Here is a 26358-nt window from a genome sequence, read left to right as displayed (position 1 = left end):
AAACTAACCAACACGTAGCAAGTTCGGAGCGTCCAAATTCGGGATCGGACCGTCTAAACTGTGCATGCAGTGACGTGTTTTGCATACAAAGATCGGACCGTCCGAAGTCCCAGATTGGACCGTCCAAACTCCTCCTATAAATAGACCCTCCGAGAATCATATTTCTCACACCTTTCAATTCTTTCTCTCTCGGTATTAAGGTATTCTAGGAGTTTTGGGTTGATTCCAGCCTTCCTAGGCTTGGTCCGGAGGTTGGAGAGACGCTTCGGGGTTGCGTCAGAGAGGTGCCCAAGTTCTGGGGCAGTCGTCATCAGCGGGCTGAAGACGGACGCAGGTATAGCTCTGAATCCTTATAGTAAATAAGGAGTATGCTATAGTTTAGTTAAGACTTTTAGAATAAGATTTTAATGCATGAGTACTTTGCATTGTAGCGCTGACAATAGACTTGGACATAGTGCTGGTCTAGCTTGTCTAGTTTATGAGGTACGGAAGTATTATTCGAGATATCTATATTGAGTATGCATGTATTATGTGTTTGCATGGATTATGTGATTTCATGTTTTATATGTCTTTATATACTGCATGTCACGACTGTATGTTGCATACATAAGCATATTGAACCTTTACCTTAGATGTATCCTGTAATAGGGTGCTCACCCTATGAGTTTGTGGATGGTTGGATATGTAAGTCTTGTGTCAGGTCACCTTGATGGTTGGACACATGTACTAGTATCAGGTCACCATTATCCACTGGATATATGATCCATCTCCTGAGATGACGGCGCAACGTGCTATATACCCTGGACCCGGTCTATGAGCTAGTTTTTGACCTCATTATCTTGGTACCCAGTTCACTCGCATACATGCACGTATAATACCATATAATCATGCTCTCTTACTGAGGTTTTATGCTCATGTCCCGTACTTTGTTGTATTCTGGACACCCTATTCCATGGGGCAGGTCTGCGGCTGGATGAGGCGGGTGGTTCCAGGAGAGCTTAGGCAGTGGATGGCCAGCAGGATTATTGTCTAGGATTATGATTCTGTTGTTTTGGATTAATACAGAGTTCGATATGATTGTATAAAATATTTTAATTGTTGTTTAAGATTTTCGCTGTTATTTCTCTGTTTTATTTGATTAAGTTAAATGCATACTTAAGCTTCTGAATTAGTAGGTGATCACGATGCGGGTCACTACATTTATGGTATCAGAGCATGCATAGTAATATTAGGATCTAGATTGTTGGAATTGGGATTAACCTTTGATCATCGTATAGATGGCGGGTCATGGTGACGAGAGTAGCCATGACAACATAGATAGATGCTGGGGTGATTAGGACAATCGAGAGCATCTCGGGGCCTTCATCACCATCGCCATGATGATCACAGACGTTTCAGCATGCATAGGTTTAGGTTTATGCAGATGGGTCCAAAACCTTTGGTCGGAGGAGAGTCACCGGAGGATGCGGGGAACTGGCTGCGGCGTATGGAAGTTTGTTTTTGGGAGTTCCGATGCAATGAGAATCAATGGATTGAGACTCTTCATTTCTTGGTAGAAGAACGATCTCGGAAGTGGTGGGATTCTGCATCAGCACCTTTTATTGCAGCCCGAGGAGTTGCTACCTGGGATGAGTTCCGCACAGCTTTCCACAAGCTGTATTTTACTCTTGCTCTCCGACAGGCGAAGGAAAGTGAGTTGATAGGTTTGCGACAGGGATCGATGTCGATCGATGAGTACCAACTAAAGTTTTTCGAGTTGCTGCCTTATTGTCCTCAGATTGCTGATAGCACGGAGGCGAAGTACAATCTGTTCCTTCAGGGCCTTAATCCGAAGATTCATGACCGAGTTGCTATGGGAGATGACATGACTTACGAGGGACTAGTGAGTCGATTTCATCAGGCTGAGGATAGTATCCGCCGTAACAGATCTTTCCTTTACTCTAGACCCGTGAGTTCTTTGGGTCCCCGTGCTCAGTAGTTCAAGAAGTCTGGTTCTACTTCCTCTTCCTCAGGATCTGGAGATGTGATGTGCTTTGGCAGGAAGAATCAAGGTCCTTGCAGACATTGTGGTGGGAATCATCCTGCTAACAGGTGCCGGAAGGTTTCATAGGCATGTTTCCGATGCGGAGAGATTGGCCACCTGAAGAAGGATTGTCCACAGGCCGGGGGACCTGGTTTTGGCTCAGGTTCAGGTTCTTAGGCTTACGTGCATTAGAGACCTTAGGGACAGTTGACAAGGGGTTATAATATGAAACCTCATGCTTCCAGCCAAGTGTTTGCCCTGAGGCATGATCAAGCAGTGGATGAGAATGAGAAAGTTATAGCGGGTATGTTCCTGTTATTTGATATACCTTCTTTTGCACTCATTGACATTGGTGCATCTCATTCTTTTATTTCTACACGTTTTGTTAAGAAGTATAAGTTGCCATATATCTCACTAGACATTGTGGTTGTCATCATGTTCATTGACTATATCTTGGTAAATTCACATGATGTAAATGAACACGCGTTAAATCTAAGACTTGTGTTGCAGACTCTAAGGGAAAGACAGCTATATGCCAAATTAAGTAAGTGTGAGTTCTGGCTGGATTGGGTGGTATTTCTTGGCCAAATTATATCATGGGATGGAGTTTCTGTGGATCCGAGCAAGATTGAGGCTTTAATGAACTGGTCGCGTCCAATGACGGTAGCTGAGATCCGTAGTTTTCTGGGTCTAGCAGGATATTATCGTCGCTTTATCGCAAATTTCTCGCAGCTGGCTCGACCTCTGACGCAACTTATTTGGAAGGGCGTAAATTTTGAATGGTCTTTAGAATGTGAAGAGAATTTCTTTGAGCTTCGTAGACGGTTGACTTTTGCGTCTTGTTGGCTTTACCGTCTGGAACTAGAGGGTATGTGGTATATCCGGATGCTTCTCTTCATGGAATGAGATGTGTCCTGACTCAGAGTGGGCATGTGATTGCATACGCCTCTAAACAGTTGAAATTTGACAAGAATAACTACCCAGTGCATGATCTTGAATTAGCAGCTATTGTTTTTGCATTGAAGATCTGGAGTCATTATCTCTATGGTGAGAGATTCGAGATCTTCACAGACCACAAAAGTCTCAAGTATTTGTTCACTCAGGCGGAATTGAACATGAGACAGAGACGTTGGATGGATTTGTTGAAAGACTATGACTGCGAAATCAAGTACCATCCAGGGGCTTCTAATCTAACCGTTGATGCCTTGAGTCGCAAGGTTAGAGTGTCTGCACTTCAGACCTGTTATATGGCAAGTGCAGTTAAAGATTGTTGTTGCAACCCCCCAATTTTATTTTAATTGAATTTATTTGAGATAATCTGAGATTACAGAGTTCAAGAGCCGATTTGTTTTTGATCAGCGTATATTTTGCAATTTTTGGATTTTTCAAGGACTAAAATGCAAATATCAAGTTTATTAGATATTTATAAGGAATTGACTTGACTCTATCACCTCCATCTCGCCTTCTCCCTCCATTGTTGAGTCCCAAGTCGGTTCTTCAAGCTTTTTGACCCCGGTTTTTGCTCGATCCGTCCATTAGAATTTATTTCTGAAGGCAGATTAGCGATCACATCAGCGAAAGCTTCATTCTATAGTAAGTATTTCTCCGATTAGTTGTACTTATATTTTCGGATGTTGTTAGAATCGATTGAGTTTCCGTTACGTTGTTCTTGAACGAGTTCTTATTGATTATTCTCAGTCGGTTTTGGAATAAAGCGTCGTTCGAAATTGTTATGATTTTTGGAAGCCTATTTCGAAAATGGAGATTTTGAGATGTGTTGGATTTGAGTTGTTTTTGATGTTTTAGCATTGATTTGAGTTGTTTGCAATGTTGTACTGCTGTCTGTGTTTCCAGTTTGATCAGTTTATAGCCGTTATGCCTTCGGTTTGAGTTTTGATATTTTGAACCGTTTTGAGTTTTAGAACTTTGGCATTGGGTTTTGTTCGTCGTTTTTTGATCATAATTTTCCTCCGTACAGATTTGTTTGGAGTTTTTCGAGCCCTGAGTTAGCAGCATTCGATCGTTTAAGAGTTGGACGAAGAGCGGTAAAGAGTTTACCTTGAGAGTTCGTTGTTGTTAGGTTGTATAGTTTTTGATATAACCTTTTATTGTAACTTATCTAGAGTTGGAGCTATTCGTATCGAAAGGCACAAGCAATCATCGTTTTAGCGGGATAGCATACTCGAGACAGTTGGTTTTTGAGTTTTCCCTTGAAATCACATACTTGCATCAATACTTGTTCTAGAATGGGGAACTTGTATTTTGTTGTTGAGCTTTATTATATGGCTTAAATGCTTTATGTTTTCTTATGCATTCATCTTGAGCCAAACCTTCAATTTTAGTGGGCAGAACAACCCTTTTTGTTTAGACGTTTTGGGGGCTATACTGCGAGTGGCCTGGGTTGTAGATGTTCACCTAGCGTCAGCATACTTCTTATAGTCGCACCAAAGTCTAGGGGATTGGGATATGTTGCACCACCTCGATTGGGAGAGTCGGTGAGTCGTTACGTGATCTCATCCTTGGGATCCCAAAAGCATAGCAGCAATCCCTTGTTTATCAGAATTGATATCCCGATTTTAAAACATGCATTTCATTCATCTTAGCATTGTACATGTTGTCTGGATAACATGTTGTTGATATATTATTGTATTGCATGTTATGTTGCTTTTACTTGGAATATCTTTTTCACCGGAGTTATCCAGATGTTGCTTTGTTTTGTATGTGTATTTGGCAACAGGTGGGGCATGATCGAGTCAGTGAAGACCTGGTTAACATCAAGAGTGAGAGATAGAATTGGGACTCGGTTTAGAAGTCGAATCATCATGTCAATCTAGTTTATGTTGAAACATGTTTTGAACTAGAACTTCTTATTATTTGTTGTATCGTTTATGCGAGTATTGAGGTTGTATGCTGTTTTTTCATGTATTTTATACTCTTTGCAATTTATTGTATGAATTTTGGAGTTGATTTGGTATGCTTAACTTCTGGAAATTCTTGTTCAGAGCTGGCCGCTCGATCGGTAGAGTTTAACCGATTAGCGAGAGAGCTGCAGCCTATTATCTGTTTTTGCAAAAAGCTTGCCCGCTCGATCGGTTGATCTTTACCTATCGAGCGGTGCTGGTATTTTTAGCCGGGCAGAAAGTTTTGGATTTCTTGCTCGCTCGATCGGTTGAGTTCTACCGATCGAGCGAGGCACTGTTTATTTTTTTAAAAAAATTCTTTATTTCTTTTAGTCTTGGATCTTGTATGCTTAATTATTGTTCATATCCGAGATTAGATGTTTAGAACCGAGGTCTCTTAGTTGTTCTTCATGGTATACCTTCAAGCATAAGAAAGGTATGCAGAGTATCCAGATGTTTGCAATCTTATCTGAGCCAGCTTTGTATTCTTGGATTCGAGATGCTCAGATGTTTGATCAGAAGATTCAGAGTTTGGCTCGTTTATCCTAGGATGATTGTACGTCTGGATTCCACTATCAGTCCAATGGTTTCCTTTGTTTCTCAGGCCGTATTGTTGTTCCGGAGGATGATACTCTGAGGGAGGAAATTTTATCCCAGGCTCATCGTTCTAAGTTGAGTATTCATCCAGAAAGCAACAGGATGTACAAGGATTTGCATACTAGGTTCTGATGGAAGGGAATGAAGAGTAGTGTGTATCAGTATGTTTCGAGATGTTCGGTGTGTGAGCAGGTCAAGGCAAAGCACCGACAACCTGAAGGGTTGCTTCACAATTTACCTATTCCTGAGTGGAAATGAGAGTTGATCACGACTTCGTGACCCATTTATCGGTGAAATCGAGGAATTGTGATGCTATCTGGGTTGTGATGGACCGACTCACCAAGTCTGCACATTTCGGATACATCCAGGAGATTGTTTGATTGCACGGAGTGTCTGTGAGCATAGTCAGCGATCGAGACCCCAGGTTTACTTCCAGGTTCTGGGGGAGTCTTCAGCGCGCTATGAGAACTAATCTCAGCTTGAGTACTGCTTATCACCCAGAGACTGACGGGCAGTCAGAGCGAACGATTCGTACTCTTGAAGACATGTTGCGTGCATGTTCTTTGGATTTTGGTCCAGCTTGGCAAGATCAGTTGCCATTGATTGAGTTCGTGTACAACAACAATTACCATCGCAGTATTGGGATGACTCTATTTGAGGCATTCTACGGGCAACGGTGTCATACTCCACTTGTAGCGACCCAACCCGGATCCACTACCTAATCAGAGTTAAGAGCATAATTAAGCATGCATTAAAATAAATTGCTGTAGAATACTTAAATAAAAGCAGACCGGTAGAATACAACCGGTTAAACAAATTCGATTATACAACCCAATCGAATAAATAAGCCTAAAGGGCAAAACCTACAGCTAATCCTGCTGTCTTCACTGGTCACTGGCTACTCCAGTCTCCTGGTACTCGATCCTGCACCTACACCTGCCCCGTCGAATGGGGTGTCCAGATACACAGAAAAGACTGGACGTGAGCTCTAAGCTCAATATGAAAGCACAGGTAAAACATACAAATATGATGCATGCAAATGACAGGGTATCCATATCTGGGATAACTGTATACAACTGTTCAGTAATGGCGCCTAGGAAATGAGTGATACAACCCGGGGAGCAAACCCTGTGTACACTTCTCATTCCTATCAGACGTAGACCGTGTCTTACAGATGCCAGTGCCGGCTAACCTGTCGGTAGGGGGGCGCTCGAAATCAACCGTCTGAACAGGGCTGAGCGGCCCTCCATAGCTCATCTCAAAAGATGTACAGGCACAATATGATATGCACATGCCGCATAATAATATGACACACAAATGCAACATATAAGCATGCAAAACCCGCTGGATATCTCAGTCAGTACTTACGTACCTTTATACAGGCAATCCTAGTAGTTCCACTCTAGGTTCCAAGCCTACATCAGCTCTACAATGCAAATACTCATGCATCATTAATTAAGCTCTAAAAGCCTTAACTAAGCTATTGCATACTCCTAATTAATTTAAGGAGACCATAGCTATACCTGCGTCCATCGTCAGCCCACTGATGACAATTGCCTCGAAACTAGGCCACAGCTCTGCTACGACGCCTGGATCGCTATGCCACTTCCGGATTTCCAATAGTATGCCTATATATCCCTATATCTGAGTTAGAAGGCTAAGGAATCCAGAGAAAAGAGAGGAAAGGTGCGAGTTGAAATGAACCTCGGACCCTCTATTTATAGACACGGAACGTTGCTTTTGTTCGGGTAAGTTGCGTCCGTTCTGCCTGACGAACGTTGCGTCCGTTCCTCTTCGTTGCTTCCGATGTCCCATCAAGTGCGTAAGCAATGACATAATATTTTTGACGTCACGGATGATGTCACTGCCAGAACGTTGCTTTCGTTCATGAACGTTGCTTCCGTTCTTGGTCATCCTTCGGGCCATTTCCGATCATTCTGAATCTCTTTCTGAAGTCCATTAATCCAACAGAAACTTCTTAATCATGTATTAATAAATCAAAACATGATTACAAGATTAATATAGTCATTAATCGTTAATTACGGGTACGGGTCACTACATTCTCCCCCCTTAAAAAATTTCGTCCTCGAAATCTAGGATAAAACCTCGAGAACGTACTAAAAACCCTTTCTTAGGTGTCTGGTCGAAACAGTTTCCGACACACTCAGAATCTTGTCGAATTTCCTGTAAGCTCCATTAATACTGAACCGCATTAACATTCTCCCAAGTGAAGATTACTGCACTACTGGTCGACAATCGAACTCCTCTGGCACAATCATATCACAACACTAATAAATCTTCCATTCGGACCACGATCTCCCTGATCACAAAGATACCAACACCTGCTTGATCAAGATCATAGTCCCAAGGAAAATCTTAGACTGAAGAAGACCAAGTCATAACCTGACTGGTTTATGACATTCGTCGAATCACTAACCGAATCTAACCATACAATGGTTCCAAAAAGTTCTCGATGTCTAACACTTCTAGTGAGAACACACCATTCCCCATACTGTGCTGACACAATAAATCCCGAATTTCTTCTTAAGAGAATCTAGTTGACACAAAGCTATACTGCAACGTAATTGCTTAACATGATTCCAGACTGGTTATCCTTCTCATGCTCCACCGAAGCGAACGAGCTTCCCAAGAAATTACTGGAAACTCAGACCATCCAGTCTAGTACCAATCACAGTTCATGTTTCTTAGTATAACTCAGCAATGTGCCCTGATAAAAACTATCATCGCTCGCCAATATTGACGCTAAGTCATCTCCTAGCCATTGGCCTGTGTAACCACGCATACACTGCAATGGAAATCATCGCGCCTCCGATGATCTATATCATTTCGATCATAGGTTATTCACCTCATGAATTTCCAATCGATGGACATCCTCCTGATAGTTATACATACTCACAATCACTATACGCTCATCAAGACTAAGGCAACCTTCCACCAATATGCTCGACTGGGACATTCCACAGTGCACAGTCATATGGAAACGCTTCATATTCTGTCTCGAAACTCGACAGTCATTGTGAAAGAGTTGATGCCCCGCTAGCCAACTTGTGGCTAAGGGCTTTGAGAGTCGCTTTTTGTAACAATCTTTGTTTAATATAATATACGTTCTTTAAATGGCGTTCACTTTATCTTATTATTATATAATGGTATACTGTTGCTATTTTGATAAAGACCTTGAATATACTAAAGTAAGATGAGATAGTGAATATAGAGAGATCACTGTCATGAAACACATCTTATGTTCACTGTATATTCTAAACAGTTCCTAGTCAATTGAGCCGTCCACAAATAAGGATAAGGATCGCTCGAGATTGAGACTAGCATTTGCGATGCCGAGTACCACGTTTCATTGGTATGGAACATAGAGATGTTCGAAGCATGCAAATGGATAATCATATGATGAATGATCGAACTACCTTATTCGGACTTTCCAAGTGGTTATCACTTATCGAGTGGATATAGTCCGCGGTTTTGGTTATGCACCATTAGTCCTTATTACTTGAAACATCATTGAGACTCTATATGCTAGTACTGTGCTTTGACTCGTTTACCGACTCTATTAGGGTCATCAGGTGTCGGGATTGGGTACAGTTACGATACATATAGGAGTCGATGCTTTGTTGTCAAGGATTCACCGCACACTTGCGAGTGTGGATATCCTATGCAATCTGAGGAGATATTAGTGTGACGAATCTCTGGCCAGAGTACATGATGTGTTTTAGGTTACTTGTTTTCCTAGTAGCACATGCGATGTCACTATTTGATCTTCAAGATGCATTGCATAGTTATCGAATCTCGAACGACTCTCGATGTACCAATGGTTGTTGATTCGATCGGGATATATGGATGAAGGGACCGTACTGTACGCTAACCAAAATCTATTGGTTTTTGCAGGCACTATCAGTGATACCTAGGGAATCATGGGGCGATGTTGCTAGGCGCTCTTACCATGATTCGTTGGGTAAGTCGGAAATTATTGTTCCGAGTCACAAGGAGTTGTGAGCCCACGGCTAGCTGTATCCCTGAACCATTGAGGGTCACACAAGTAATGGATTTTTAATCCCCGTTGAGATAATTAAATTTAAAGAGTTAAATTTAGTGAATAAAAAAGTGGGACTTCTTATTTAAGAGTAGAGGGAGTAAGATTTTCTAAAATGACATAGTGATGGACATTTTTAGAAATCACTGAATTCGGATTCAGAAAATTTATCTTGACTTTAAAAGATGCAGAAATGGTTTCTGTACACATTGGTGAAATTGGTTTATCAATCTGAGTCACGATGAATTTTATATTAATTTCTGAACATGCGGGCTTTGCTTGTCAGGCTTGAACTTATGACTAATGGGCCCTAAGCTGTTAGCAGCCCATATTATAAATAAGTTATTGCAGTACAGAAATTACACACAACACAAGGCATAATTTTCAAAAACCTAGAGAGCTTTCTCTCAAGGAATTCGGCCGCCCCCCCCCCCCCCCCCCTGTCCTCTACTGTGTTCGAAAATCAGTCTGTGAAATTTCGAATTTGCAGTCTGAATTAGCAGATCAAATCTGTTATTTCTCTTCGTAGAAACTTCTGATAGACTTTCTAGTGCAGTCTATTAGAGGGATTAAACTTCTGTTCGTGGACCTAATTGAAAAAACGTTCGTTCATCAGTTCCTGGGATATACAACAAGAGAAGATTAATCTGTTGGTGTCCATAATCTCGCTTCGAGATTTTAAGTTAAAATTTACATTGTTTAAATTTTATGTTATCAATTTTAATCGTAGGAATTTGATACCCATATGGAATCGTTTCATATAAAATTTTAAAACTTCCGTTGCACCAGGTATCACTTTCTTTTTCGATCCGGAGAACGACCGTGTTCCTACAGTGGTATCAGAGCCAGGTTATTCTCGGATTTTACGATTAAAATTTATTCGATTGTACCGGCATCGATTTTTCAGAAAAAATAAAACGAAAATTTTAAATTAAATTTCAGGGAAATCGGGCAGCGAGTGTCGCTGCCCACGGGCAGCGAGTGTCGCTGCCCACGGGCAGCGATTGGCTGCCCACCTCCACGTGGGCAGCCCTGTCCCACGTGGAGGCCGGGCTGCCCGGGATTGTCCCGGGCAGTCCGGAAATTTTAAAATTTAATTTTTGATTTTTTGAAATTTTTGAAATTTCAATTTTTGGTCTGATTGAAACTAGGCCACAACTCCGTTACGACACGGAACGTTGCTTCCGTTCGGGTTCGTTGCGTCCGTTCTGCCTGAAGAACGTTGCGTCTGTTCCTCTTTGTTGCTTTTGATGTCCCATCAAGTGCGTAAGCAATGACGTAATATTTTTGACGTCACGGATGACATCACTGCCAGAACGTTGCTTCCGTTCATGAACGTTGCTTCCGTTCTTGGTCACCCTTCGGGCCATTTCCGATCATTCTGAATCCCTTTTTGAAGTCCGTTAATCCAACAGAAACTTCCTTAATCATGTATTAATAAATCAAAACATTATTACAAGATTAATATAGTCATTAATTGTTAATTACGGGTACGGGTCACTACACCACTATTCTGGGAGAAAGTGGGGGAGCGACAGGTAGAGGGACTAGAGTTAGTCCAACAGGTTGTTGATATTGTTGGACAGATCAAGAAAAGAATTAAGACTGCATAGGATCGACATGATAGTTATGCAAATGTCAAGCACAGACCTTTGCAGTTCGAGGTGGGTGAGAAAATGTTTCTGATAGTCTCACCATTTCATAGGATTTTGAGATTCGGTCTCAAGGGTAAGCTATCTCCTAGGTTCATTGGTCCATTTGAAATACTGGAAAGTGATGGAGATCTGGCTTACAGATTGGCCTTACCGCCATATTTGTCAAGTATCCACGATGTGTTCCATGTTTCACTATTGCGATGGTATGTAGTAGATAAGTCTCATATCTTACAGCCGTCTGAGGAACAATTGTATATGGATTTGACATATGTGAAAAGACCTTTGCGTATTATTGGTCACAAAAATAAGGTGTCACACAACAGGATCATTCATCTTGTTCTAATTCAGTGGCAGCTCCGAGACACTGAAGAAACCATTTGGGAACTTGAAAGTCGTATGCGTACTGATTATCCAGAGTTATTTTGAAATTGTTGTATTTCAGTTGTATCTTGTAAAATGAATCAGTTTTAATAAAAGATGCTTATTCAGTATTTTACTGCATTCCGTACTTAAGATTGTTCGAGGACGAAATATCTTAAGTAGGGGAAGAATGTAATAGCTCGGTTTTATTTTACAAGATTAATTAAGTAAAAATGGCTAATCATGGATTAGAGGCTTAATTTGAAATTAATTGGACAATTTATGGAAATTTGACCAAGGTGGGTTCGGACCGTCTGAACCAGGATTGGAGGATCCGAACCACTTCGGAGGCATGAACATAGTTCGGAGGATGCGGAGGGATCAGAACGTTCGAACCCAGATCGGACCGTCCAAACCCAGTTAGGCCATGCAAGGTTTGAGGTGTCAAAACTGACCAACACGTAGCAAGTTTGGAGCATCCAAAGTCGGGATTGGACCGTCCGAAGTCCCATATCGGACCGTTCAAACTCTGCCTATAAATAAACCCTTCGAGAATCAGATTTCTCACACCTTTCACTTCTTTCTCTCTCGGTCTTAGGGTATTCTAGGTATTTTTGGGTGATTCCAGCCTTCTATGCTTGGTCCGGAGGTTGGAGAGAGGCTCCGGGGTTGCGACAGAGAGGTGCCCATGTTCTGGGGCAGTCGTCATCAGCGGGCTAACGACGGACGCAAGTATAGCTCTGGATCCTTATAGTAAATAGGAAGTATGCTATAGTTTAGTTAAAGCTTTTAGAATAAGATTTTAATGCATGAGTACTTTGTATTTTAGTGCTGACAATAGGCTTGGACATAGTGTTGGTCTAGCTTCCTAGTTTATGAGGTACTAAAGTATTATTCGAGATATCCAGATTGAGTATGCATGTATTATGTGTTTGCATGGATTATGTGATTGCATGTTTTATATGCCTTTATATACAACATGTCATGACTGTATGTTGCATACATAAGCATATTGAGCCTTTACCTTAGAGGTATCCTGTAGTAGGGTTCTCACCCTAAGAGTTTGTGGATGGTTGGATACATAAGTCTTTTATCAGGTCACCTTGATGGTTGGACACATGTACTAGTATCAGGTCACCATTATCCACTGGGTATATGAGCCACCTCCTGAGGCGACGGCGCAGCGTGCTATATACCCTGGTCTTGGTCTATGAGCTAGTTTCTTGACCTGAGTGTCTTGGTACCCAGTTCACTTGCATACATGCAATTATAATACCGTATACTCATTCTCTCTTACTGAGCTTTTCATGCTCATGTTCCGTACTTTGTTGTATTCTGGACACCCTATTCCATGGGACAGGTCTGCGGCTGAATGAGGCGGGTGGTTCCAGGAGAGCTTAGGCAGTGGATGGACATAAGGATTATTGTCTAGGCTTATGATTCTGTTGTTTTTGGATTAATACAGAGTTCGATATGGTTGTATAACAATATTTTAATTGTTGTTTAAGATTTCCGCTATTATTTCTCTGTTTTATTTGATTAAATTAAATGCATGCTTAAGCTTATGAATTAGTAGGTGATCACGGTGCGGGTCACTACATGATCGGAGCGTCCGATCTTAGTTCAGATCTTCCGAACTCAGCAGAGATTCCGAACTTGGAACAATTGCTCCGATCTGTTCGGAGCTTCCGATCTGCTCAAAGATCAAAGCTCTTACCTGACCAATTTCGATCGTTCTGAGTTCGTTTTTCAACTTTTAAAATCCATTAGAAGATCCCTTAATCTTGTTTTATCCAATTAAACATATTTAGACGCTTGATTAACTTAATTTGGAGACGGGTTACTACAAGAGTTCACCAGAGTGATCAAGAAAGCCTTGCATTTGATTATGTCCTCATAACAATGCAACATGACCACGTTTTCAAACCGAGCCAATTGCTCCTTAGGTTCTGTGCTTCCATCATATTCTCGAACCTTAGCAGATTCGTAATATGCAGGTAGGGGTTCACCTATCATCTCCGAGGAAAAGGGGCAACCCCGGGTTTTGGTAGGTCGGGTTGATCGGGACCCGATCTCCTCTAATTTTTGCACTTTATTTCTGAGTTCATTCAATTCCTCTACCATTGTTGTTCCCATGGAATCTTCTTGCGTGTCCTCCATTCCCTTTTTGGATTTTTCTTTAGGGTGTGAGTCACCTTGGGATTCTCCCTCTTCATTGGATACATCATTCTCGTTCGGAGGTATTTGGGATGCCATGGCTTTCTGCACAGCCTCATTGATAAGTTACTTGAGCTTCTCAGCAGAGATGATAATATTTTTTTGAGGAATCTCAGGCGATGGTTCTTCTCGGGGAATACCCAATTTAGTGTTATCCTTTTCGGAGGGATCCCATTGATTTGTTGTTGTTGTTTTTTTTTTTTTTGTAAAAACCATATCTATGTCTATAGACTTGATTTCCCATAGACGGTGGCACTATTGTTTCCCGGGAACAATCGGGTAGTCGGGGTACGGGATTGTTCGGGTCGATAATAGTGGCTCCGACAGGCAGAATCCAATGACTAGGTAGTGATCGCTCTGCTTACATGAGTTTTGCACACACTCAAACATAAGCGAGTTAGTGGAATCTTCCGACGTGACCACTCCATGCTTAAGTCAGCAAGAAGACGTGTACACGAGAAAATCAAGAGAAATGTAGAGCGTATGTCTTAGTTTTGAGACAAGTGTACCCCCTGCTATACCTTGTTGCGCGGTATTATTAGGATCCTAGAATTGAGGGGCTCCTCCAAAATTCTCGGTAGTGGCCATGACCGTGGATCGTGGCTTGTGCTATAGGCGTACTTGAAGATGTGGCGACGTGGGGAAGACATGCTCTTGAATTGTAGGTGATGTCGGTTTAAGAAAGTTTGACTCAGTCTTAGGATCTCCACGGGCTGTCTGATCACCCTCTCTCCCGGTTACCAACCTCCCAGGCCACGTATCTCTCCCTGGATCCGGGCACTCGCCACCCCTTCCCTGGGCTATTCAATGACCTGGGTCCTCCATCCTTCCCTCCCGACCTTCTCATCTCAACTCGGATTTGGTGATAACTTGGGATGTTCCCAGGCTACCACCAGAATAAAATTCCAATTTTTATCTAGAGATTATACATATCAGCCTAATTTAACAATCGAAATAAGAAACAAGAAAGAGAATTCGGTAAAGATCCGAGGAACGGACCTGGAAAAATAGTGAAGAAATTGAAGATAAAAATGAGAGAAAAAAGCCTACAAAAAAAGGCCGAAGACGGAGTATAGCATCTAAATCAATGAAAACATATTTCCGATTATGTAAAAATATTTCAAAGAAACGGAAATTAAAAAAAAAATTCACCTGTAACGGGAGAATATGATGAGGTCCTTGGCGAACGGCTTAGTCAGCAGCGGAAGAGTTCTTTGACAGTGGCGGATCCGACAATCATTTTTCAAATCAGGATGCGGAAAATTTGAAATAGGTATCTGAATTCAAATTTTTGACAAATTAAAGACCGACAATCATTTCGGTCTCAAATAGCGATCGATCTTTTAAAAGATTGGTCTAAAATTAAGATTATTTTCATAATGACTAATATTCGTTTTGGTACATGTACTATTGATAAAATTAATGTCAAAAATTGTTAAATGAACTATTGTAAATGGTTTAATTGATACATTATCAAATTAAAAATACAAGTTTGCGCTTAATCTAAATTTCTATTAAATCCAATTACTATTATTAATTTGATTAGGTACATAATTTTTTATTCAAGGTTATTTATTGATTAATTTTAAAGATATCATATTTATTTAAAATTATATTATGATAAATAAATGTTAATAAAATTATACAAGAACAAATATTGTAATATATTAATGAAAATATAATAAAATAAATATATGTAACAAGAACCCGTTGATCTTGTTTTAAACTATTGAAACAAAGATTATCATCATTCTAGTTTTTTGAAATCTGGTATTGTTCTGTTATGAATTCAAAAAAAAATGTTCAACATTAAATATTTAGATATTAAAAATCAAATCTCATAAAAAAAATCTCACTTTCTTAGGATCGGTTGGGGTCTTATAATCTACTATTGGATTGATAATGTGTGTAGCCAGGGGAGGGGAGGGGAGGGGAGGTGGGAGGGAGGGAGGAGAGGGGGATTGAATACAAACTTAAACCAAATGTTTGTTTGCCTCAATTGATTATTCTAAGCTGATATTAGAACTGCTCAACTGATCTTCATCAGTTGATCATTCTCCAGTTGTGGTGGTGGGGGGGGGGGGGGGGGAGATTGAATACAAACTTCAACCAAAAGTTTGTTGGCCTCAACTGATTATTCTATACTGATATTAGAACTGTTCAACTGATCTTCATCAGTTGATCATTCTCCAGTTGTCTGTCTTGATTCAGTCTGGTCAAAATCAATTGGCTTGATAGTTTAGTTGTGTAGCTGTCTAGTTGATTTATTCATTTTAGTATACTTCAGTTGTGTCTCTTTTAGTTTGGCTTTGACTAGTTCAGTTCAGTTAAGCTTTCTGTCAATCAATATTAGTCGATATTCATTCAGTTGCGAAAGTCTAGTCGGGCAACTTGTTCAGTTAAGAACTTTCAGTAAGTTGACTGGTCTAGTCGTCTCTTCAATTTCTATGGACCAAGTCAATTCAGTTCAGTTGGACAGTGCCAATTTGACAAACACCAACACAAAAACTTACTTTTCAACATACTCGATGTCTCGATTTACGTGATTTTAATGATCTAAAATTTCTTCACTTGATTTAAGAATTTGTAAATTTATATTATTTTACTCGTGCTTGAATGTAAATACAAATAAATATTTATTTTATTATATTTTTATCGGTACTAAATATATTTCAGTCGTATATATGATTTATTCATTGAGTGTGGTAATTTTATTAATATATAATTGTTATATCAATTTTTTTTCAAAATAATTGGATAATTATTTAATATATATAGATGGAAAAAATACCATTTATTATATATTTCTTGGAGTAACCCCGAATCCCGATATAGCAGTAAAAGAAAGATGTTAATATTTTAAAATTATATTATATTTGAATAAATCATTTATTAATGAGTAAATATAAATATATTATAAAATGGTAATATAATAATTTTTTATAATTCTTAAATTAATGGTATCATTAAAAACTGAGTAATTCGAAAATATCCCTACCAAATTATAAAAATATTTAATTATTTAATGGTATCATAAAAACTAAGTACTTCGTAACTTATTTAAATCTAACATATATCTTATCCACATTTAAATTTTTTTAAAATTTATAAAATGTATTTATTTATATTTATCTACCTATATTATTAAATTTTTAAAAGATCACTCCTAATTTTCAAAAAAGGATAAAATCATTAATTTAAAATAAATAAAGTTACACACACACAACATGAAATGAATAATAATAAGCTGCTAAAAATATCATGAAAAAGATATCTAACCTCCCACGTCTTCCACCAATCTTTTGTTTCATGTTTTCAAATATGACATACCGTAATTATATGTGTTTTTTGAGAAATATGTATACTTAAAATTTCGTGATAAATTACGAACGTTTTGTTCTTGGACTTTTTAAAAGAAATATCTTTTACAATAAATATATCTAAATGAATCTTATCATTTATCACGTTTTGCCATTTTTGTTGTTAGAATTTTGCAAGTGATATGTATTGGATTTGCTTTAAATTAATTGGATACTTAAGGAAAAAAAACCCAAGTTTCAGGAAAAGTGAGTTTTTGGGCTGAGGAATCATAATAAAATTTTTCTTTTTTTAATTTTTTTTTGGGCCAAATGCGAATCCGACCACATACATGCCTTATTTATGCATGAAAACTCGAGAGAAAAAATATTTGTGCCGTGAGAATCATCAATTTACTCGCTCGTTTGCGCTACGTGCCGCACGTGACCGCCCGCCCGTGCGCACGGTGCTCCCAACTTGGGCACTCATGGTGGCACAAATCCGACGCCTTAGATGCGTTATTTATGTATGAAAACTCGAGAGAAAACCACATTTAATTGAATTGCCGGGAATTACTTTGTGGATTTATAATGATTTGGCTATCTATTTTGTAAATTATATATGATTACATATCTTTAAAAAAAGGGTTGATTCGAAGGAGACCCCATCCCACATGAGTCAGAGGCTCATTGGTTCACGCGGGGTTAAATCGAGGGATGTGCACGAGCGGCATAGACCTGAGGGATGGAGCAACATGACAACCCTAGAGCATACCTCACAATATTTCAGCCGAAAATAACTACTTTTGGTCATAAATGTGTGCGGACATAAATACCCTTGATATTAATTAACTTATTTGATATTTAAAAATTAATATTTTATTTTACACTTCTTAAAAACAAGATGACCATTTTTTTAATATCCAAAAACACGTTCAATGACATGAATTCACAAACTAACATATTTTTAAACATGTTAAAAATTTTAAATTGTATACATTTTTAACTAAAAAAATGGGAAAATAAGTTTTTTAGTCCAGTAACTTTACCCCCTTGAGTTTTGGTCCATTAACTTTTTCGATGTGGGTTTTGGTACACTAAATTTGTATTTTCAGTGTTTTTTGATCCAAATGCATACGTGTCAGCTTTTGATTGGTCCACATCATCATTTTGGACCAATCAGAAGTTGACACGTATGAATTTGGACAAAAAAACACTGAAAATGCAAAGTTAGTGTACCAAAACCCACATCGGAAAAGTCAATGGACCAATACCAAAACATGGACAAGTTAATGGACCAAAAAACTTATTTTTTTCTAAAAAAAAATATAAACTTTACACACATGAAACGCGTGTGCTCCAGTGACTAGTATATGATTATGAAAGAATGAATGATGTTTTTGGTGCAATACTTTTAAGTATAAAAATTACCCCTCCCAAATTACAAAAAAATATAAAATTAATATTTAATTTAAAACATCATAAAAGCCTATTTTCATAAATTCGTAACTTTTCTAAATCTAACATATGTATTATCCACAGTCAAAAAACTTTTAAATTTATAAAACATACTTATTTTCTTTATCTATCTTTTGGCAGTAGGCTTGTGTTGATCAAAAGTGTATTATGCGCTATGCCTATTTATTTATTTCAGGTTTTACAACCCCCGGGAACAGTCCTGCATCACTTCGAAATTTTATGTGCTAAATTTTTATGGGGATCAAAAGCAGGGGCGTCAACTATTCATTGGATTTCTTGGGAACATATCTGTCATCCAATTTCTGAAGGGGGTCTGGGGATTCGCCGTCTGAAAGATATGATTACATCTTTTTCTATTAAACTCTGGGTTAGATTTAGAACGGTGGAATCACTTTGGAGCAGTTTTCTCAATATGCGCTATTGCAGAACATCTTTTCCTGCAGAGGTGCAACCTGTGCAGATCATGTCGCCTACTTGGCGCAGAATGATGAAGATCAGGAATCGTGCTGAATTGGAAATTGGTTGACGTATTGGTGATAGGAACAACATAAGTTTCTGGTTCAATTCTTGGTTTTCGAATGGTCCTCTTTCTGCGTTACCTCCTATTCAAGGGTCCTCGGTAAGGATGGTTAGCTGGTTTATGATTGATCGTCATTGGAATCTAGATCGGCTTCTACTTGTGGTTCCTCAAGATGTTTCCTTTGGTATAATGGAAGTCCCAATTCATTAGTTCTCTAAGGATGTTGCGATCTGGAAACCTTCAAAAAATGGGTTGTTCACCCTAAAATTTTCTTGGGAATTGGTTAGGAGCATATGTGCTGTGGTAGGGTGGTTAACAGGTTGCTGGTCGAAAATTTTAGACCATCAATATCTATTTTCTGTTGGTGTTGGTTTTATAAACGACTTTCTGTTGATGATATTCTCCAAGATAGGGGTATCTCTTTAGCTTCGAAGTGTCAGTGCTGCCAAAATCGGGAGTCTTTTGATCACTTGTTCTTTTCGAGCACAACTTCTTTATTTGTCTGGCAGTTCTTTGCGTCATGCTTTGGAGTGCAGAATTTTTATAATTTCTCCAGCTGGAAAGTGGCGGAAGAGTGAGACGAAATGGACATATAAGAGAGTTGTTGCCTTTTCTGATTATTTGGTTACTTTGGAAAGCTAGGAATGATCATAAACACAAGAGTGTGCGCATCCCTTCGGCTAGGATTATTGTGCTTATTCAGGAGTTTATTAGTTCTCTTAGCCGTGCAGGTGTTTTGCGTCCGGTTCATTGGGTTGGGTATGTGGAGGTTGCATCTATGATGGGGTTGTATTACTGAATTACTCGTCATTCTTACATACGAGTAATTCAATGGGTGCGTCCACGAGTTGGTTATTTTAAATTAAACACAGATGGGTGTTCGAAAGGTGGAGGTCAATCGGGGATTGGTGGTATTATCAGAGATCATGTAGGCAGAATAATCCTCGCGTTTAATGAGTCTATTGGAATTGGAACAAATACGAGAGCTGAGATTTTTGCTATTCTCAAGGGGCTAAAGCTTTGTTTGCTTTATAATTTGTTTTCGATGTGGCTTGAAGTGGATTCTATGGTGGCCTTATCCATCATTGATGCGGATATTACGTGCTGAGATCTGTCCAGAAGTCAGACTCAAATTCAGGAAATTTTACAATCTCAAGTGGTTCGGAAGTCTCATGTTTATCGAGAAGCAAATGCGGTGGCGGATGAATTGGCAAACATGGGACTGGTAAAGGGCGCGACTATATTACATCCGCAGGACATCCCAGGACGCATCAAAGGAATATGTCGCTTAGATAGAAGTACTGCTCTGCCGTATATTAGAATTAATTCTTTCTTTTGATTTTCTTGATTTTCGAATTTACGTGTTGATAAATTTCGTTGGTGCTCTTGTAATTATGAGAGGTTTTGGTTTAGCCCTCCTCTCTTGGTTTTTTTTTTTAATTAATAAACGGGTAGGGATCCGCCTAACCCCGCCACAACAGGTGGCTTTTGCGAAAAAAAAACTTTTACATATCACTCCTATTTTTTTTTTATAAAAAAAAAATGAAAACCCATTAATTAAAATAACAAAAGTTATAAATATAAATAATTATTCTAATTGTATAAGAAGGTAACACGTGAACTGAGAGCTATTATATTAGAAATAAATAAATAAAACTATAAGTGATGGATAATTTTAATAATTTTTAAAAATTATTAAACTTAATTATTTTAATATAGTGGAGGAAGTTTAAAACTAATGGGTTATTGCAGCATAATGATTACAAAATATAATAAAATAATCACAAATATTTTCTAAGAAAAATAATATTGTTAATCTACCATAATTTTAGTATTGGTCCGACTTCATATTGCCAATTGTACTTTACAAATAATAAAAAAAAAACTTATATGAGTCAGTCTTATAGTTAAATTTTATGTGATGAATCTCTTATTTTATATATTTTATACTCTTGAAAAAATATTTTTTTTATGTCAAAAATTAATTACTATTAGTTGTAGATATGGATGTGGCCCATTGGTCTATCAACAAAAAAATTACAATATGATCACTAATTTGAGTTGGATAGGTTGAATACAAATTTCGAAAGAAATCAAATCTATGGATGCATGCTAAGGGTTTTAAAAACTTTCGCCTCCTTCGAAATACACGGCCATCACGACTGGAGAAGGTAAAATTCAGAACCAGCTAATTAATTATATATATATGTTTTTCTCAATACCGTAGTTTGGTGGCTATACACCTTAATCTACTAGGGTTTTGACATATATATGAATGCTTGCAAAAGAATCTAAATATATTCCAAGAAGCATGCACGAGTTTTTGCGGCATCTAGGGTTTGTGAGCTGATTATGGGGTTTTGACACCGATCGAGGCGCCAAAAATTTGTATTTTTTTACAACATATGAGTTATGTTCCAAATAAATTGATGTGCATCACGATTTTCGACTAAGGTATTGTTTGCAAACTCTAAGTATGAGTGATCATTTTTATTAAATTAAATCACATCTTTTTTGAGTTTACAAACAATAACTAAATTTATCAAATGACATGTTCGAGAAAGGGACGGGGATATAGGTTAATTCGTGTTGATCAATGTTCAATCGACACGGATATATAGAAATGGAGAATGGAGTTTTAATAAAGAAAGAATTCCTAGTTCCTCCTAACTGGGGAAGTTCCTTATTTGCTTTTGCAGAAACAGATATGGTGAAAGGGGCAGCTAGCATGAAGCTTTTGGTTGACACTGAAAGCAACAGGGTTTTGTTTGCAGAGGGAAACAAAGATTGTGTGGATCTCTTATTTAAACTACTCTCTTTGCGATTAGCCACAGTGATTGGGCTGCTGAAAGAGCACGGATTGATCAGTAGCCTGGAAAACTTGTACACGAGCATACAAAATCTTGATGACGAATACATACAACCAGGCCAGAGCAAAAAAACCCTTTTGGAACCAATGCTACCAGAATGTGCAACTTCTCTTCCCATACTGCAAATAAACACTACTTCACCGCCGAACAAAAAGTTTTACGGGTGTGGTTGCTTTAGTAGCTATGCTCAAGTGGTAATGCCTATTTCTCTGATGATCCAAGTGCCATTTGTCCATGTTGCAACCAGAAAATGACCACAACTAAGACCTATGTGGCTCCTTCTTCGAATATAAAAGCTTCGAATGGAGGTGGATTTGTGAAGGGGGTGGTAACCTATATGGTGACGGATGCTTTGGTGATCAAGCCTTTATCGACTATAGAGAGCATTACTTTGCTAAACAAGTTGAACGTGCAGAAACTGAGTGCATTAGAAGTGAGGGTGGTGAATTTGACGATGAACGAGGTATCCTAATTAATTTTTATATCTTGTGCAACTAGAGTTTTTAAAGAATTGACAATGCCTGAAGATATGGTCTTTTAGCAATTTAATTAACTAAGGAAAAATAAGTTTTTTGGTCTAGTAACTTTACCTCTTTTGGGTTTTGGTCCATTAACTTTTCCGACGTGGGTTTTGGTACACTAACTTTGTATTTTTAGTGTTTTTTGGTCCAACTACATACGTGTCAGCTTCTGATTGGTCCACGTCATCATTTTGGACCAATTAGAAGTTGACACGTATGCAGTTGGACTAAAAAACACTGAAAATGCAAAGTTAGTGTACCAAAACCCACATTGAAAAAGTTAATAGACCAAAACCAAAACATAGATAAGTTAATGGATCAAAATACTTATTTTCCCTTTAACTAATTATGTATTTCCCTTACAGGCTTTGATGCTGTTGAAAGCCTCTCTATATACTGACAAGGTTTTAACTGAAGTCTTTGTGAAGGGACAGATTAATACAACCGCAGCTGCTTGAAATTCAACGCACAAAGGATATATATATAGTGATATTTGGTGACATCCAAGTAGTTTTGTTTTGACTATTATATTTTCTACTGAAGAGTAGTACTCTATGTTCGGGTTTCTGACTTGTTTTGTTGCATATTTAGTATGAATCTGGAATGATGCAAACAAGCATGTTTCTTTACCCCAGGCATAGACGAGTTGGTAAGACCTGAGATGACGTGGGAAGAAATTCTCCAACGTTGCGGGTTCGATCCTCGTGTGGGGTATGCCTTCACTCCCTCAAGTCCCTTCCACTCGTGCACACATCCCTCGATTTAATCACGCATGAGTCAATGAGCGAGACTCTGACTTAGGTGGTATGGAGTCCCCTTCGGGGTCAATCTTTTTAATAATTTTCTTAGAGCAATTAAATCAAAGATGCACTATTATTTTCACAAAAACTCCTATATATGAAACGGCTTTACATGCCCATTTTGTGATACAAATTTCCTATTTAACCTAGTACATGAAAATATTACTTTTAATGTTAAAAGTATCACTTTCTCATTGTAAAAATATATAATCCGTCTCACAAATATAGATAGGAGACATACTAATTTATTTATATGTGTCATAATGTGTCAGTTATATAATATATTGTACGTTATTCATATTTATTTCAAATACAATAATTAAGATAAAAAATTAAGTTATATCAATAATGAACTTACCGTCCAATTTCTTTTCATTTGCACGTAAACATCCTACACACACAAAAACCCCGTTTAATAGGGGTGATAAATGCATGATTTATTAATAATCTACCGTTATTTTTACAAAAAAAATAAAATAAAATAATTAATAACCTACCGTTTGACTCATTTTCAGGAGACAAATTAGTTGACCTCTGTTCAACCTTGAAAACCGCGGATTTGTGTCTCAAATTGGAGGTGGTATTTGTCGTCCACAATTGTACAGTATCTGTGAAGTTCTTTTCGTACGTTGACTACCTTCTTGAATATGATTTTTCTTCGGTGAGAAAATTAAATTATCAGTTTTTTTTAGAGAAGATTGTTTGTGCGACTGAGTACAAATTGGTATATTTGTTGGAAGACTGATTTGTGTGAATAATTTTTCAGTGCGTGGGATGTCCATTTTCGTGCTTGAAAAGTTAGATTGATTTTATTCTTTTTCTATCTTCGTAGTCCCTAAAAAAAAAAAAAAAACATCCGTAGCAAATTTGACGAGCGAAAAACATATTCATCTTTCACTTTTCTTCATTAAACTTCATAGTATGAAGATATGTCAGTGTGAATGAGTTAAATGAGATTTTGATTAACAGAGAGGAGAGCGATGGATGAGGTAATTTAGATTTTGATCGGTTCATCAATAAATTACAACTGTCATATTATTTTTACAATAATAATCTCATCCTATACAATAATAATTTCATCCTATAATATATAGCAAGTGGATGCTATAATTTATCCTAGCACCTTTCCCTTTCCCTTTCGCATAATACATAAATTATAGGCAAAAAAAACATATTATAGATTTACTGAATTTCATATGCTTAGCGTGAAAAGATTAGCAGACGCCAGAAGTGATGCACAATAAGACAAGTTATTTGTATTATTTATTTATGATTTCATATATGGGGAATCAAGTATCTTACTGAATTTTATATGATATCATATTAAAAAAAAAAAAAAAAAAAAGAAGAAGAAGAAGGTATCTTACTTACAAGTCTATGATATTATAACACACAAGTAATAGGCCACCAATTAACAATGGCGCCACCTCATGTAGCTCTGTTTCCATGTTCTGGGATGGGTAGTTTGACCCCATTCCTCCGCCTAGCCGCCACCCTCGCCGCTCGTGGCTGCGCGGTCGCGGTCATCACCCTCCACCCGACGGTCTCCGCCGCAGAATCAGACTATATCTCCAGTTTCTTCTCATTGCATCCGCACATCAAACGCGTCGAGTTCCAGCCACAGCTTTCTTTGGAGAAATCCAAGTTCCTCAACATAGATCCTTTCCTCATGCAGGTTGAAGCCATCAGCAACTCACTTCATCTTCTGGATCCCATCCTCGCGGCTTTATCGCCGCCACTCTCTGCCATAATATCCGATTTCCAGGTTGCTAGAAGCATGTGTCGGTTTGCTTCTAATAACTCAATCTCTGCCTATGTTTTGGCCACTACTTCTGCTATATTTTTCTCCATTCTGGTTCTCCTTCCCAAGATAAATAATGGTGGGATATTTCAAGAAATCGGCCATCTCCAGCTCCCCGGTTTAGGACCCGTACCCTTCTCGAGCATTGCTCCTCAACTCTTGGATTCAAACCACTTCATGTCAGCCATTTTAGATTCAAATATCCCTTGTCTCAGTGAAGTGAAAGGCATATTGTTCAACTCTTTTTCCGAGCTCGAATCGGAAACTATCGAGGCGTTAAACAGTGGAAGAGTCATACCTGATCTTGCACCAGTTCTAGCACTTGGCCCTTTAAACTCTTTCGAGGAAGAAAAGGCACCTTATAATCTTCTTCCTTGGCTCGACGAACAAGCTCCCGAATCAGTACTCTACGTTAGCTTCGGGAGCAGGATGGCGCTGCCCATGAACCAAATACTAGAACTACGCGACGGACTAGAGAAGAGCGGGTGCAAATTCTTGTGGGTACTGAAAACGAACAAAGTGGACAAAGATGACAAGGAAGACGTACAAACGATACTTGGCGAATCTTTTCTTGAAAGAACAAAGAAACAAGGAGTGGTGATAAAGGGATGGGTGAAACAAGATCAGATTCTAGCACATCCGGCCATTGGAGGATTCCTCAGCCACTGTGGATGGAATTCTGTTACGGAAGCTGCGAGATTGGGCGTGCCTATACTTGCTTGGCCGCTGAATGGGGACCAAAAGCTGAACGCGGAGGTGGTCGAAAAGGCAGGCATTGGATTGTGGGCGGATTGGGGCTGGCGTGGGGAGGTCTTGGTGGCCGGAGATGACATAGCAAAGAAGATCAGCGAGCTGATGACGGCCGCGAAAGTTCGTGTCAAAGCCAACGAGGTGAAAGCAAAAGTTCGGCTGGTAAGATCAGAGAGTGGTGGGGATTTGGATGTGTTGCTTGGAAGCCTAATTGACCAACTTAAGCCACAAGAGAAATGAGGGTTGTTTGAGCGATATATCAAATTTGTTCATGTCTTTTCTTCTCAAACAAATTCATGTCACTTTGTACATTTCTCTAGATGGATGAAATTGTCGAGTCTCATGCATGATAATTAGAGTGTGTCTCGTCCCGTATGTGTCGGGTTTGCTTGGATCCAAGACTCGATTATGATGGTTGTGAAGAATATATGCTGGTCTTGAACTATTTAAATCTAATATCAAGTCGTCTCGTCTTGTATATCAAGTTAAAATATTAATGAATTATTTTG

The 26358-nt window shown here is 38.6% G+C and overlaps 3 protein-coding genes across 3 annotated transcripts; all 3 read left to right on the top strand.

Annotated features, from left to right (window-relative positions):
- Positions 1–1423: 1423 nt before the first annotated feature.
- Positions 1424–2088, top strand: LOC140877324 (uncharacterized). The gene is made up of 2 exons (XM_073280862.1): positions 1424–1800; positions 2013–2088. Exons 1-2 carry the CDS (start codon positions 1424–1426, stop codon positions 2086–2088), a joined length of 453 nt encoding a protein of 150 aa, XP_073136963.1.
- Positions 2089–21161: 19073 nt separating this feature from the next.
- Positions 21162–23072, top strand: LOC140885523 (uncharacterized). The gene is made up of 3 exons (XM_073292515.1): positions 21162–21278; positions 21807–22440; positions 22864–23072. Exons 2-3 carry the CDS (start codon positions 22228–22230, stop codon positions 22954–22956), a joined length of 306 nt encoding a protein of 101 aa, XP_073148616.1. The 5' UTR covers positions 21162–21278; positions 21807–22227; the 3' UTR covers positions 22957–23072.
- Positions 23073–24715: 1643 nt separating this feature from the next.
- LOC140877323 (UDP-glycosyltransferase 708G2-like) lies at positions 24716–26089 on the top strand. Its single transcript, XM_073280861.1, has one exon. The coding sequence runs from the start codon at positions 24716–24718 to the stop codon at positions 26087–26089; it is 1374 nt and encodes a 457-aa protein (XP_073136962.1).
- Positions 26090–26358: the final 269 nt, after the last annotated feature.

This window comes from Henckelia pumila, chromosome 2 (genome assembly GCF_033568475.1).
Source record: "Henckelia pumila isolate YLH828 chromosome 2, ASM3356847v2, whole genome shotgun sequence".
NCBI lineage: Eukaryota > Viridiplantae > Streptophyta > Magnoliopsida > Lamiales > Gesneriaceae > Henckelia > Henckelia pumila.
This window is presented reverse-complemented; position numbering and strand designations above follow the sequence as displayed.